The 15,204-nt window shown below is 41.6% G+C and overlaps 1 protein-coding gene across 1 annotated transcript in view; it reads left to right on the top strand.

Annotated features, from left to right (window-relative positions):
* The window catches only part of LOC114818514 (thromboxane-A synthase-like), a gene marked incomplete at both ends in the record, with an annotated part of 49,034 nt that extends 34,080 nt beyond the window's left edge, over positions 1-14,954 (top strand). The window contains one exon of the mRNA XM_029084678.1: positions 14,858-14,954. Within this exon, the coding sequence (XP_028940511.1) occupies positions 14,858-14,954 (97 nt within the window). The remainder of the gene's footprint in view (positions 1-14,857) is intronic.
* Positions 14,955-15,204: the final 250 nt, after the last annotated feature.

The raw sequence follows: 15,204 nt of genomic DNA, 5'->3' as shown, positions 1-15,204 counted from the left end.
AGGAGCTCCTCCTGCCTTCCTTGGTCACCCTGCTCTTCACAGGACAGTCATGTTACTGCCGCTCCAGGTGACTCCCTACTGCTGGTTCACCCTTTGTGGCAGCCCGAAGAAATCTAAAAGCAGCTTGTGGTTGCCTTCTTGTGTGCCATGAGAAGCATCAAGGAAAAAGGATTCTCCTTCCTCACATATCCCCCACTAGGGTCTGAAGAGGAAGGATGCAGAGAAGAAACCACACATCAGCAGCCTGTTGCATGTCCTGGTTCTCTGCAAGCCCCAGCACAGGCTGGAGCATCCGTGGCTCTGTCCCCTCCTTGTGCCCACCTTGCTAGGAGCTCCATGAGAGAGACACAGATGCTGGTTAGATCCTCTCTCCCCATGCTGGGCAGTCCTTAGACAAGACCTCAAGGAGCCCCTCTGCTCCTTAGGACACCTAAGCATTGCACAGGAAGGGATTGAGGATTATGTCTTATTTATTTTCTTAGGAATGGTCATATTTGCTGCTTTGCCTGATATGTACAGAGGCACTTCCCATTCCGTTGTTGCCTGTTGTCCTTTGATGGTGCCACCACGTTGTTGGCTCTGGGGTTTGTTCTGTTTTATTCTTTTTACTCTGACAACCTTGTCTTGTGGGCTTTGTATTCATACTTATTCCTGATATTTTTTCCCTCCTGAGTACTTGCTCTGATTTTGTTTTCTTTCTCTTGCTTCTCTCCATCCCCTTCAGCCCTATGCTAACTTTCCTCCATGCTCTAATTTTTATTCCTCCCTGTTTTTCTTACCCATGTTGAGCTGAAAACAGTAACATGACCTGACAATTTTTACGTCATTCCAAGGTTTTTATGTACTTCCATAAATCTCTTCATTACTTTTTAATTGTTTCGTCATATATAGATTTTAGTTTTTCCTCCACCTTATTAGTCTGGGGATCAATTTTAGTCTACTATGTTTTATTAGTAGTAAGGGGAACAAAATATCTCCTTTTTTTTTTTTTTTTGTTGGTTTGATGCCATCTTCAAATTACCCTTTTTACTCTGTTTGACTACCTTTCTTCTCTCCCTGGAGAGTCTGCTTTGTGTCAGACCTTCTGCTGGTGAACTGGGTATGATTTCATCAGGCCATAGGCAAAAGTATACTCTGCAGAGGAAGATATTTTCAGCTGTTATTCTATTTATTTATTTATTTATTTTTCTATCTTGGGGAGTGTGGAATGAGCTGAGCCACCATTACCCTGGGAACTGTGAATCTTTCTTTCCTTCCATTAAATTTGGTGGCTAAACTTGAAGGCTTGTCTTGAAGGAGGATTTATTGTAGTCGTACTGATAAAACTATACTGGTATAATTAAACAGCTATATTAATGTCAGAAAACCTCCCATGCACAGACACAGCATGACACAAACTACATCAGGGAAGAAACTGACCATCTCCCTCAGTAGTTATTGTATTGATAGGGGTGTGCTCCCATAGGAGTTTTTTCTAGTCTAACTTTATTGAGATTCAAACCATGTCTTGTCCCAGAATCTCCTCTCTTCCCCCATGTAAACAAGCCTGAAAATAATGATCTGGACCTTCAAGCTGTTGTTTACTTCAGTGTAGCTTTATTAAAGGCATAGAGTTGTGACTATTTGAGGATCTTGAGCCAATGTTTTTAGGGGTCTCTCATGTTATATAACTTCAATTTTTGGATGATGGTGCCTATTGAATAAAATTAGGTTTTGTACAGCAAATTTTAAGACTTATCTAGACATCTTAAAGTAGTTTGCAGAAAAAGGAGTGAGTTGGGACCAATGTTCTGCCTCTGTAAGGGCTAGTGCTAGACATTTTATCACTCAGCAATAATCCAAGCTTTTCCATCAATGTTGGAATCTAGTTTATTGGAAAAGGATCTTGGCAAGGACAGTGGGAGTTGCTGCAGAGTATTTCAAGGTAACATTATGAGAGGATCTTGGTTCTTTGGGACTTTTTATCTCACGGAACGTGTTATGAAAGACTTTGTGTGAAGGGCCAAAGTAAAATGTTTTCAAAGCAGCCAAACAATTTTATGTGTCCACTGACTGTCCATTTGACCCAGTAGGAAATAAGCTATGCCTGGGGCAGGAGAAAGAGAAAGTAGGTCTACAAGTGCAGCACAGAGGCAAATGTTAAAACAGGTCACATGGTAATGTGATGTCACATGGAAAGGCATTAGCAGTTAAATATTAAATATTTTCTACTAAAATGATTTAAATTCTGATTTTTGAGACAGAGAAGTGCACTGCAAAACAGGAAGATTAATACTTGAAGTACCTAAACTTATTCTTAGTACAGACCCAACTTTTCTACTGCATCAGTGGCATTTTATATGCTTTTGCCCAATAACTAACACAACTGGATTTTCGTGAACAGTGAAGAACAGAATCAAGTTTGTGGAACTACCATAATTTTCCTCGTGTTCATTTTCCTAGCAAAATGTTTAAATAAATACACTTGGGGGCTTGTTAAGGGCTCAAGGAGTCCCTGAGACACCTTTGATACACCACTATGTTTTTATATACTCGCAGGACTGCTCTGGGCACTGTGTTCAGCATATTTCCCCATCCCATGCTTCTTTTGAGCTTGCCATTTTGAATACTGGATTTCTGCAGGCAGCTGTTCATGTGATGCACTCTGGCTAGCACCCCAAGAATCTGCTGTCTGTCCCCAAAATCTGCTGGCTGTCCCTGCCTGCCACCTCCTGCCAGAGGAGTGGGAGCTGTGGATTGCGCTGAGGTCAGAGGACAAGAGGGTGTTGCTGGCAGGGCTAAAGCTGCCATGTAGGCAGCGTTCCATATTTAACAGTAAGGTAGGTCTCTGCTAGATGAAAAAGGCTCCAGGTGAGGAGAGCACAATCGATAATTACAACTATTAGAAGTGGTGCCTTCTCTTGCTTTTCCTACTTTCCACTCCATCCTTTGCCTACAGGAAACAAAGCAGCTGAATCCCCCAGACAATTGCTCATGCATTTACATTTTCATTTGCTTGGTTTATAGCAAGATTGTTCCAGCTTTTGGGAGGGGCAGCTATCAAAGATGTACAGGCATTGCCATTGTGTTTTATTGTTCCAGTCCATTTTTCCTGTGAATGCAGGTGGGAGTTTTTCAGTGGGTTGGTTTTGTGGTTTTGCTTTCTCTTTCTTCTAAGCATTTATAACCCTTTTATTGTCAGTCTTCAATCATTTTTGACAGATCAATATATTTACTTTAGTGATGGTTCATCCTACAGTTGTGCTTGTATTTTTTTGCTTTGTTTATAAGGGTTATGAATAGATTCAGTGGGTTGTATCTCTCCTGTACCTCTGTCATTGCGTAAGGATCTGCTTGATCTTGCCCCAATATGTGTATATTTAGAAGGAATATGAAGTGTTTACACTGATCTGCTTTCAAATGTACTTGTTTAACCTTTTTCCTAGATAGACTTTAAGCAATTACAAATGCAATTTTTGATTTAGAAATTGCCTTCTCAGAAATCCTAAGTATGACTGCTGGTATTTCATGTATGCTTGAATGTTTGAAGGAAAGGGCTCTAGGAAACCACTCCAGCAGACTCCAGAGATCCAGAGGGCTTGAGGAGTAACATAGCAAAGCAGTGACGGATGATAACATTTATTCAGACGATTCAGAAATGAGTCGGATCCATGGGAGTCCTGAAGTCTTTAGCCAAGTAGCTACAACTGAGACAAAGAGGTGTTCTTGAGCATACACCTCGCTCGTGTCCCTGCGCAGCCAGATCCAGGCTCAGGACAGCTCCTTAATGCAGCTGTGAAGAGAGGTCAAAGATGTGCAATGTGCACATGGGAATTGGGCCCCCAGCATCAGTGTGATATGCTGCACCCTGGCTGCCATCAGAAGGTGGGTGAACAGAACCTGTTGCTCCATTGTGAAAGGGTATGTCCATGGAAAAGGAGAGGGCTAAATGTACTCCTCCATGCTCAGGGATTTGGGTTGTTTCAGGATATGGTGATATATATGCCATTTGTTGTACAATTGCCCCCTTCTCCCTGCCCTTAAAAAAGGGAGCAGCAAAAGAACCGTGTTTGTTACAACTGATACTATGTACAAGGTGGTAAGTGGAAAACAGGTCAACTAGGACTAGGTAGTGCTTTTACTAATATTACTGTTCGAAACATGATCCATGTCTTATAACTGCATGTTAAATATTGGGAAAAATCCCTGGACATGCCTGGATTTCAGTGAGGTTTAATAATTTAAACCAGGCGAGCATATTAGTTGTTTGTAGGAAGTCATCCCCATAGTTGCCTTATCAGAGCTGTATACATCCTGTTTTTCATTGCATCCATTTTTAGGCTGAAATAATTTACCATGTTATGAAAGTCGTGACTCAACTACTTCTCATCAGCGTGTTGTCCATTTGTAACAGCAGATTTTCCTGGAAGTCATTACTTTGGAGTGCCTTTGACAGCTGTACACATCACTCCTGCTCCTCTTGTCCTTTGTGGAGCAGATTTGCCCATTGTTGTTAGAAAGGATGTTACCACTGATGCACAAGCTATCAGGTTTTTCCATTCTTTTCTTTCTTTTCTATCTCTGTTGAATTGCAGTTTCCTTTGTTTTCTGCATGATGCACTGAAAGAGGTTAGGAAATTTATCATGGTTATTTTTAATGGGTTTTTAAAGTCTGGCATGACACAGGTTGAATTGATTCAGGAAAATTTCCTGGAGCTGCAATGGTTTTTTTACTATTACAAATATATTTTTATCATTGCAATTTTTCTGTAAGAAAATACATTTATTTTTCCTTCTAGTCCTATAACAAAGCCTAGCTTTCTAATGTTTCCACATGGTCAGATATTAGCCATTTCCTGAGATAATTTAGTTTGGTCATGTGTACAGCTAGCATTTTTATTGTAAAGAATTCTGCTAGTGGTTTTGTGATAAATGCATAAAGCATTGGGAAATGACTTTTATTGGGCTTAGTGTGCATTTAATAATGCATTAAGAAAATTAAATGATTTTGTGTGTGTGTGTGTGTAGATCTTAAGAATGTATAGATCTTAAGAATATATAAAAAAATACACACTACCGTAGGTATGCAAGGATTAAGGATTTTTAAAAAATAATTTTCCCTGTGTGCATTTTGTATGCTGTAGCATAAAAAAATACATTCCCAGGAGCTCAGTTGGTGGTTACTATCCTTTATCCTTTTTTTTTTAATCTCTTTGTTTCAACATTTTTTTTTTTTAAAACAGATAGGGAAATTTTTTTTGAAAAGCGAGTCCCAATGACTGTCCCTTTCACGGCCAGTCTGGCAAACCTTTATTTGCCTGAGTACGGCTGTTCAGTGTTGGCTAGGATCTGTGTCTTTTTTGCCTGCAAACCAGATGAATGGGTTGCCCATTGCTTCCCACTTATGAAACCCTTCTTTCATTTGCTTAAACTTCAGATCAACTTGTTTCTTATTTAACAAGATGGTGTATACATGTGTAGTTACACAAAGCTCAATTTGGCTTACTCATTTCATCCTGTTATGTTTATGATGCAAAAAAAAAAAAATCAGTATATTGAGTCCTATCTATTATTGAGGAATTAAAATATTTCTAATATTAAGACAGTATTATTTCAGAAATGCATGCGACTGTATTAACATAAACAGAGAAAAGGAATGGTATGCAATATATTGTGACTCTCTCATTGATTTAAGCTCAAAATGCCAGTAAGAAGAAGTAGACTGAAAGAAAATTATGTGTATGTTTATTTCAAACACATGCAAAAATAAAATATTGTATCATCCACCACTGCTGATCGTATTTAGAGAGGGCAGATGAGCTGTCTTGCCTACCAAAAAATCAAAGATAAAGTACAGAATTAAAACAAACAGAAACAGCCTACTGATTTTTGAATGCCTCTCTTCTGAATGCCTTTTTTGAAGATATGTATGAGGACGTGACTTTTCAGCAGATAGAGATACTCAGTGTTTTCTGAAAGCCTTTTATTTCCTTTAGGGCTAAAATGGCTAACCAGAACCGGAGATGTGGGAAAACTCTGGTCACACCTGAGTCCTGGCTGTGGTGTGTGAAGTATATATGAGATGAAGTTTGCAGAAATGCAGACTTATGGATGGCTTTTCTTTGTACCCTGATGTCAGGAGGAAAAATAAAAGCTCTCAATTTCATTGTGGTCAGAAATACTTTAAGATAGGCAGAAGTCAAATCACGTAGGTTTTGTTTTAGTCATCTTGAAATATATTTGCTCATATGAAGTTTAGTGATTGACATGTAACTAGCAACTTTTTTACACTTGTGGTTTTATTATAGTCAACCTGTTTTATAGCTTGTTGTATCTTGCGATGTCGTAGTATTGCAAATTATATTTAAATCCTCTGACCTCCTTCCTGTTTCATTTTCTCTGTATGGTCACGCATATGTTCTTCTCTTTTTGTCCCCCAGCCCCAAATTTTCCTTGGAGCCTGCACCATGATGCGCACATGTTCTCCTGCTTTCTGGGACACTGAGGATCCTCCCTGAATCCCCGGCCACCCGTTCAGATGTCCCCCCCTGCTTTGCTAGAAAGCAGCCCTACGCTGCGCGCCTCTCTCTTCTGTGTGTTCTCTCAGCCACGTTATTCGATGTAGCATCACAGTAATATCCCTCATCTTCTTCAAGTGCACTGCTCTGTCTCCATTTATCTTGTATGAAATGTCTGTAGCCCTGCCAGGGTAACACTTCCCGTTGCTTCCCAGAAATTGCTTACCTGTCTGCCAAGGGAAACTGCTTGGAGCTCCTGACTAGAAATCAGGATAAGTGCTCAGCAGATCCCTCTCCCTTCCTTATGTGGAGAGGAAAAAAAAAAAAAAAGATGGAGAAAAGGCTGCCATTGTTTAGCCTGAGTAGCATTGTCTGCTTATCCTCCTCAGCCATCTCGTAGCCATTTTATTTTTTTTTTTAATTTTTCACTGCACTGATAAAAATAGGTAGCACTGTTGAATATAAATAACAGACTCATACAAATCCATACAAATGACCACTGTGTAGATGGTGGGAAGTAAAGTTTGGAGACACAGAAAGCTTGCTATCTCACAGAGGAAGCCTTCCCTAGATATAATAATCCAGTATTCTGGGAACAGTAACCCGGTGGTTTTTCTCTCAGGATATGGCAAAGGAGTGCTTTGGTTGTGAATTAGGTGCAGGGAGCCCAAGATGAGTCTGTTCTCACACCCCGTCTCTCAAACCCACAGAAAGGCCGGGCACAGAAATATGCTGAAACCCACAGGAAATGTCTGCTGCACCATCACATGAGGTCAGTCAGGCATACCGTGCTTTAATGAGCACAGACAAAACAAGCTTTGGTGAAAATGTCACAGTCTAAACACGAGTAACAAAACACAGACTAATACAGTCCCAGTTTGGGTAGGAAACACCATGGGAAAAGGTCTAGAAACCTTCTTCTGGCGGTCTTGCTGAGGTGAAGAGCATCACCCAGTAGCACTATCACCGCAGACTCACACAGTAGGAGGGACTGGTTTCTTATTAATATCACAGTACTTCTCATTTCCAGTAGCATCCTATAAAAACTCACCCTATTTACAGCTTTCATTTCGCATTAATGAAGTGGAATACTGATGTAGCTAATCAGCGCTAGCGGTATGAAGCAAGCACGTGGGGAGGCGGCGATGGTGGTGGCAATCATCTTAGCCCAGTTGCCAGGCTAAAAATAACCCCTGCCAGCCCTGGGAAGTGGCAGCTCCCAGCTGTGGGGGGGCAGAGCCTGGGACCCTGCGGCTCTGCTGCCCCACCACCCACCTCCTCCTGCAGCCCACCTGGAGCAAGAGAAGAAACTATTCTGTTATCCCTGTTCATCCCCTATGCTACTTCTCTTCCCAATCCCTAAACCTGGGCATGAGTTTTTGTACTTGCACTTGGATTGGGACTTAGATTTCCTCAGAAAACCAACTAAACATAGATTGCCAAATATGCTTGTATAATTCAGAAGGGTTTGGTTTGGTGTTTGGGGTTTTTTTGGGGGGGGGAGGAGAAGGGGGTGGGTTGTTGGTTTTTGGGGTTTTTTTTCCCCCTCTCTGTGGCACTTTGTGAGCTTACTTTAATCCCTGTCGTTCTTTATATGTGGGTAAATGTCATCTACTTCATTTCATGAATGAATTAACACAGCCATGCAGAGTCTGCGTCTCCCTCACTGCTCACTTGGAAGGGGGAAGGGATTAGTAAATGTGTGTGACAGCCTCAAGTTGCTAAACTCCACCCAGGGTTAGGGGTGCCCAGAAATAGATCTCGTTTGCACCCTGGTATAAGGTACTTGACAGAGTCTCCCAGCTCTGTACCTTATAATGGCCCAAATCGGCCTTCCTTCTCCTTATTGTCAACCCCAAATATTACTTTCATACCATGAGTCTCTTACTGCACCTGACAAGGGAGGAGTTCCTTTAAAAATGGCTGTGCTTTTACTGGTGGGGAGAATATAAATAATCCTGGAATTTTCGTCCTTTTTTGACACTTTCTTAAGCACATCAGAAAGCAGAGGTCTTTTGGCAAGGTGCAAGTTTGAGATAGCGCAGAGGTTCTTGGTATGTAGAAGATAGCATTTTTAATCCCAAGTATGTGGACAAAGAGGTGGATGCATAGCAATACCGAGCAGCGCAGAAAGTGTGCACGAGTGTCTAGGCCTCTTGTTACATGATATTTTTAATACAGTCAGGAATTAAATTAATAGTTCTATGTGCTTATTTTAAAGCTCTCACAACATGAAAAGAAGTGTAGTTCATCGAAAAAGGAAATGAGGAACAATTTATTCTTAAATAGAAATCACTGTGGCCATGTTGTCATTTTCATGAATTCACACAATGGGTTGGATTAGTTTCTGGCTGAGGTGTGTGTGTGCGTGTGTGTTGGCAGAGCTGTGCTTTGAAACTTTTCTCTGTGCCTGAGACCGATCAGTGCTACCAGGCTTCATTTTCACGTGCAATAAGTTCACCTGTTTCTGAAGTGGTGTCGGGGGCTTTTGTTTGTTTCTTTGTTCTTTTTTGTTGTTGTTGTTTTGTTTGGTTTTGGGTTTTGTTGTTTGTTTGTTTTTTCTTAAGTGGTGATGTACATTTCTCAGTTCTGTAATCTGGAGATACTCAGCTTGGCAGTGATTTATAAAAAATAGTCCAGGGAGGCACCCTGCCAGCTGGAGTCACAGCCCGGGACGCAGGAGAATTGGCACAGGAGTTAGCTCCCAACTTCCCAGCAGACTTCCCCCTGCCTGAAGAAAGCTGGCCTGGGATTTCTAGGTGTACATGGCAGCTCGGGAGCTCCCTTCCTGCAGGGAGGCACCAGAAAAAAAGGTGCTCGTTGGCAATTCCCAGCCCCTCTGTACCTGCTTGTGCTTCAGTCCCTCAGCTGGAAAATGGAGGATGTCCTTTGTTTTCTCCACTGTTTATTGAATTTGTAGCCTCCACAGGCCTAGAATGAGCCTTCTACTTAGTATAGCTCCTGCCAAATTAGGGCCCCGAGACCTTGGAGGCCTCTAGCTGCTCATATAACACAAATAATAATGAGACTCATGGTACCTGACAATTTTTTGTCCCCTCCTTGCCTTTCCTCTCAGCCCAAAGTAACCCTTTCTGTGAAGAGGGTGTTTGGGCTTTGCAGCTGTTTGTTACGCTTAGTCTGACAGAGTCTGAATTGGCTGCAAGAGCTGGAAGGGGACAGTGCTCATGACAAATCAATTTGCTGACCTCTGAAATAATTAAGCAAGTAGCACCAGGCTTGAGTCCTGTTTTAAACAAGCAGCGTGCTATTCGTTTTTTGTCTTTCACTGCCTGCAGTGAATGGGTGTCTCTAACAAAAGAGGCAGAGTGATCAAGGAACTTTTTTTTTTTTTTTTTTTAAGGAAGTATCTCTTAAGAAAATTAGCCTTTTCCCTGTATCTTGGTGTCTTTACTTTCCCCCCCCCCCCCCCCCCCCCACCTTTTTTCTTCCTCTTTGTTCTTTGCTCTTCCCTGAGGAGGACAGAGATAATAAAATTTTCTATTTTCATTTAGCTTTCCGGATGAGCTTTGTGTACTTTACCAGACTGCAGCATAGAAAACAAAGACTTGTTTATTGCCTAACAGAATATATGTTTTATGATTAATGTGATGTGTTTGTAAAACATAGGACTGATAATAGATAGGGAGATCAAAGTCTTCTGTGAATTGACAGCAGCACTATAAACAAGGTGAAAGGGTTGCAGGTGTTTCCCACACAGGTGTTATGTGAAAACATATGTCCCTTTGCCATCATGTACTGCATGTGCACTCTGTCTTTTCCTGTGCAGCAAGGTGATGTTGCTGTGAGCTTTGCTCAGAGGGCACATCCATGGCTTAGGACCTGCTAGATGCTGTTGGCAAGAGATGACCACGCATTGTGACCAGAGCGACCCTGGGGAAATGGAAAGGATAATGCTAAACTGGTCCTTCAAATTAAAAGTAGCTGATTGATCCACTATATTGCCTGAGAACAGAAGTCTCCGTTCCTGGAGGGCGAGTTTCCTGGCAAATGTTGGAAAGGCAGTTGATGTGCTTGGGTGTTGCAGGAGGGACGGGGCAGTCCAATCTGCCTCTCATCTCACTGCTCCTTCCTCAGCTCATGGCTGGGCTGTTCATGTCTCAGGCATCTCTTACCTCCATAGAGTAACTTCTGTGGCCATAGCAGGCACTAGGTGTGGGCTGGGACACCTGGGCTATATCTCTGTGGAAAACAATGGTGGGGCACACTCAAAACAGCAGAAATCATTGCTGAATTGCTGCTTATTCTTGCAGATAAAAGAAAATAGATGTTTACTAGATGACCAAATATTTGCCAAGAGGACTGCAATGTCCTGGATGAAACCTGAACACGAGGCAGAAGTCTGTCCCTTTCATTAATTGCTGTAGAGTGGTGCTTGTCTGCACTTATGAACCAGACTGATGCAGTTGAGTGTGTTGGGTGTTTGTAGCCTCTTAAATTATTAAAATGCTCTGAATGCAGATTGACTTATTTTGCTCAATATACTATAACATAACCACTCCTTTGACCTGCAAGCCCTTTGGTAAATATCCTGGAGGGCAGCCTGTCTTTTCCGTAACTTGTGGGAGTAAATCCATGCCCTCCATTGAATGCTTCTGAAAAACTTTTTGCCTGGCCCTCCTGGGGACAGTGCAGCACAGGGCTGCCTGCTTCTGCACTGGCAGCCCAGTGGGGCGACAGCTTGTCACCCACCCTTTCATCAGCTGGAGGAAGCAAATGCTGTCCTCATGCTGTTCAGGTACTGGTACCAGATCTTTCCTGTCTCACCTTCCAACGGAGCTAAAGTTGCTGGTAGATTTATTTTTTTTTCCATCTATTTTGGAGGACTGCAGTTTAAACAGAAATTTAATAGAAATTGCCCTAACAGCGTAACTTAAATAACTGAGGACTCATCTACACTTGAAAATTAAACTCCTGTGTGCATCATTAAATGTATTTTTACTGGTATGGCAGTGTTACAACAGATTCCCACGTGGACAGAGTTGCATCGCTCTGAGGATGCTGCATTACATTCATGTGTTCTTGTTTCTGTGCAAGAGTGAACCGGATGGTCGCAAGCATTTGTATTACATCTTGAATGCCCTACATAAAAATACTACAAAGGCTTGGGTCAAGCAGTATAATAGTACTGTGTCACTATAGTTAAAGGTAGGACTTCTGTATGTGGACAAGCCCTGTGAAAAGATTAACCTAGAGAAAAGTAATAAAAAGTGCTGTCCTAAATTATTCATTAATCTATTTGTAATGTGCTTGCCAGGAGGCTTTTGTTTTTCTCAAACTCTTATTTATTAAAATCTGACAAGAATATTGGTTTTTGTTCAATAATAAATCTAAGTCTATGTGAGGCTGGTGATATCCACATGTAGTGATACAGAATGAAAATGAAGTTACATGGCAGAGGTGAATGAGTGATTTACTTGGGAAGAATAGATTATTGTTGTTCAGGAGGATTTTATCTTTTACTTGTCATTTAGGAACAACAACAAAAAAATCTAGTTAGGAGATACCCTCTTGGTTTGTGACCAAGGCCTTGATCCTGCAAAGGATTTTCAATATGTTAAGACTTAGTTAAGCATATTTGTGGTGTCTTTGCAGGTTCTGGACCTGTGTTTGCTAAATGAAATAGCTCAGATGATCTTGTTTCATAGTTAGCTATTCTTGTTCTTTTTCCTTAACTTTGAGGGAAGGTGATGGCAGTCATGCTTCTAGCCTGTGGATTTTGACTTCCAAAGCATGTGCATACATACCCTCTTCTCCTTGTGTCCTAGAAAAGGTTAGAAAGATTATACACATAAAGTGGGAGAATGGAAAAAAGCCAGGGAGAGAGCTTTTACTGTTTGGGATACAATAAAATATTGTAGTCTGTGTGTGCTTTACAGCAGTCATTCCTTAAAAGCAGGCAGAACTTTGCTTAAGAAGTGATTTAAGATATTTTTTCAGTATTTTCAGTTTATTAATTTTAGGAGATGTTTTTCCCTTCTCTTCTTTCTCCTTCTCTGTCCTTATTTATAACTAGATTAGGAAAGGAAAAACAGGTGCCTGTGGATAGAGAAGAGTAAATAAAAAAGAAAGCTTAGCTGTGTAAGCAGAACTGTGAGTTTGGGTGACTGGTCTGAGTTGAGTTGGAGGATGATGAATAGATTTGTTTGCATAAGCTTGGCCTGAGTCACTTTCTCATAAAAGCAGATTGAGTAGGAGATGCTTCTGTCCCACATTTTAGTCCTGAATGCTTTCAGGCACAAAGTGCACAGAGACATAGGGGCTCCGACTGTGAGTACTATCCTCTTATTCTAGTGGACTGGAGCTGGAGCTCTATGGCTTCCCAAGTTCGAGATAAACTTGAAGTGTGTCACACACATATGCACACATGTGCTTTTCATGATGTATCGTGTGGTGCCTCTTGGTGGTCAGGGTTAAGCTGTGTGGGTAGACATAATCAGCTTCTGATTCAGATTTGGAATCTGGTGTTAGGGTTTTGGTCCCTATGAAAAGCTGTGTGTTGGAGGACCATCAGTCACTAACCATTAACAGAGACAAGGAACTTGGTAAACTTGGAGAGGGGAAGAGAAAAGCAAGGTGTGAGTGTGAGAGGTCAGTATTCATCACTGATCATCCTGGGTAGATTTGGAGCTGCATAGGTCTTTGCTTTGGGAGCTTGCTTTGCCTCTCTAATACCGGAGAAATGGTACAAAGTACATGTGGAAGGGCATGTAGGGCATTATCCGATGCCAAAGGCTGTGATCAAAGCACTCTTTAAAATGAGGCCTCAGCTCTTTCTTATGCACCTATTGGGATTCTGAAGAAAAGTTTGACCGTTAACAGACAGTTACTTTGCTGTGGCTTAGCAAACCGGGAGAGGTGAAAAAGGTTTATTTTAATAGATCGTACAACCTGTATCTAAGGTTCGAGTGGAGCCTGTGGGTTGGATTTGGGAAATAACAGTTCCCTCTTGAAAGCCACCAGAGAAGAAAAGATCTCTTCCTTCCTGAAGAAAATTATTTTCTCATTCTTCTCTGCCATTTGTTTGTTATGAGTTTTGGTGGTACAGGGGTCAAGGTGAACTATGAAACCCTGCTTTGGAATCAAGATATTTGTCTGACTTGTTTGCCCCTGGTGAAATCAGTGCTGCTGCAGCTTCATTGCCATGGGAACCTCCAGTTACTAAATTTAATTCAGCCCAGGGTTTGTTTGTCTGTTCTGTTGCTGCAGTGTAGACAGGTGATAAGCAATATATTGATACTAAGCTATATCATACCAAAATGATTAGGCATTGATATTACTATGGTATTGCAGTATCTGTGGTATTGCACTTATGTTCTGCTCTGAGCTGCCTTGCCCTGCTGTGCCTGCCTCCAGCCTCTTCTTCCTCTCTCCTGGCAGAGAAATGTCAGCGCTGCCTACATAGTCCAGCAATCAGCAAAGGTAGGGACTGCAGGCAACCTCTGCTTGCTGGTGCTACTCCTTCCTCTCCCTGCACCAAGCACGGACCTTGTGGGGAATGCTGCTGGAGAAGGGAGCCCTGCACCCCTTCTCCTGCAGGGAGCTGGGGTGGGTCGCAGTACCTCTGCAGCATCCACAATGGTGTGAAGTCCCCCAAGGACAGACCTTGGTTCCAAAGATCAGATTAAACTGTAAGCGGAAGATAGAGGGTGTATGAGCAGAGTGAGAGACTCTTATCATCCAGTCTTCTTCTGAAGTTTTATTAATTTCTTTACACTTGATGTACCTTGTTTGTTTCTTCTTTTTTTCCTCATTGGTATTATCGAAGGTTCAGGTGGTCTCTGTTAGATGGTTATGTTTGTGGTAATGCAGAGCCTGGGGTCTGAGATGCACTTGATTCCAGTGCTAGTAGGGGTGGTGGAAGCATGCCTTTACTGTGCCCACGCTGGCGGGACTTCTGGAAAGGCTCATAGTAGACAGGGCTTTGCCATGGAAAGACATGGCAGGAGGCATGTGGCTACATGAAGGGTAATCAATTTTGTAGGTCTTTCATGATTGTTTGGGTTGTTGGTTACTAATGTTTTGCCCCTCTGTAGTTTAGTTTAGTGATACTACATCACTTTGTATAGAATTCATGAAAAGCATAGAGTGTGGAAACCTGTATGTTAAAATGTTGGCTGAGTATTGATTCATGAGTAAAAGATTTTAAACTGTTTCCTTTAAATTCCAGGACCATGCATCTTTATTTAATAGTTGAGAGGGATGATGCTGATACTGGTTTACCTAAGGGAATATATTTTCTGTTATATTTATTCATGGCAAGTGTTTTCAAGCCAACAGAGGTAGTGTTTCTCTGGTTGACGTTATCTGCTAAAATAACTCTCTACTTTTTTTCTTTGTAGGTACTACATTGGTCGCCAGATGTTTGTGGTGGTCTCCACACCAGAGATGATCAAGCAAATCTTAGTGACAAACTTCAGTAATTTCACCAACAGAACTGTGAGTAAATAGAAAGATTGTCTTTGTAGACAGAGGTGGTAGTACTGTTAATTTGAGCTCAGACCAAAAAGTGACTGCAAGGGTGCTGGAAGTAGAGACGGGGGAGACAAAGCACAACATGGTTCAGTGAAACTTGAAACTGTATAAACTCTGTATATACATTTCAGTCAAAGACTCCTCTTACCAGAACGCTCTGAGGATGAAAGAGAATGTCCTTAAAAGAGATACAGTGCTGTCGTGACTGAGGCAC

Source organism: Antrostomus carolinensis, unplaced genomic scaffold (assembly GCF_000700745.2).
Source record: "Antrostomus carolinensis isolate BGI_N321 unplaced genomic scaffold, ASM70074v2 scaffold9604, whole genome shotgun sequence".
NCBI classification, from domain to species: domain Eukaryota; kingdom Metazoa; phylum Chordata; class Aves; order Caprimulgiformes; family Caprimulgidae; genus Antrostomus; species Antrostomus carolinensis.
The sequence above is the reverse complement of the archived record's forward strand: the minus strand, read 5'-3'. Positions and strand labels throughout refer to the sequence as shown.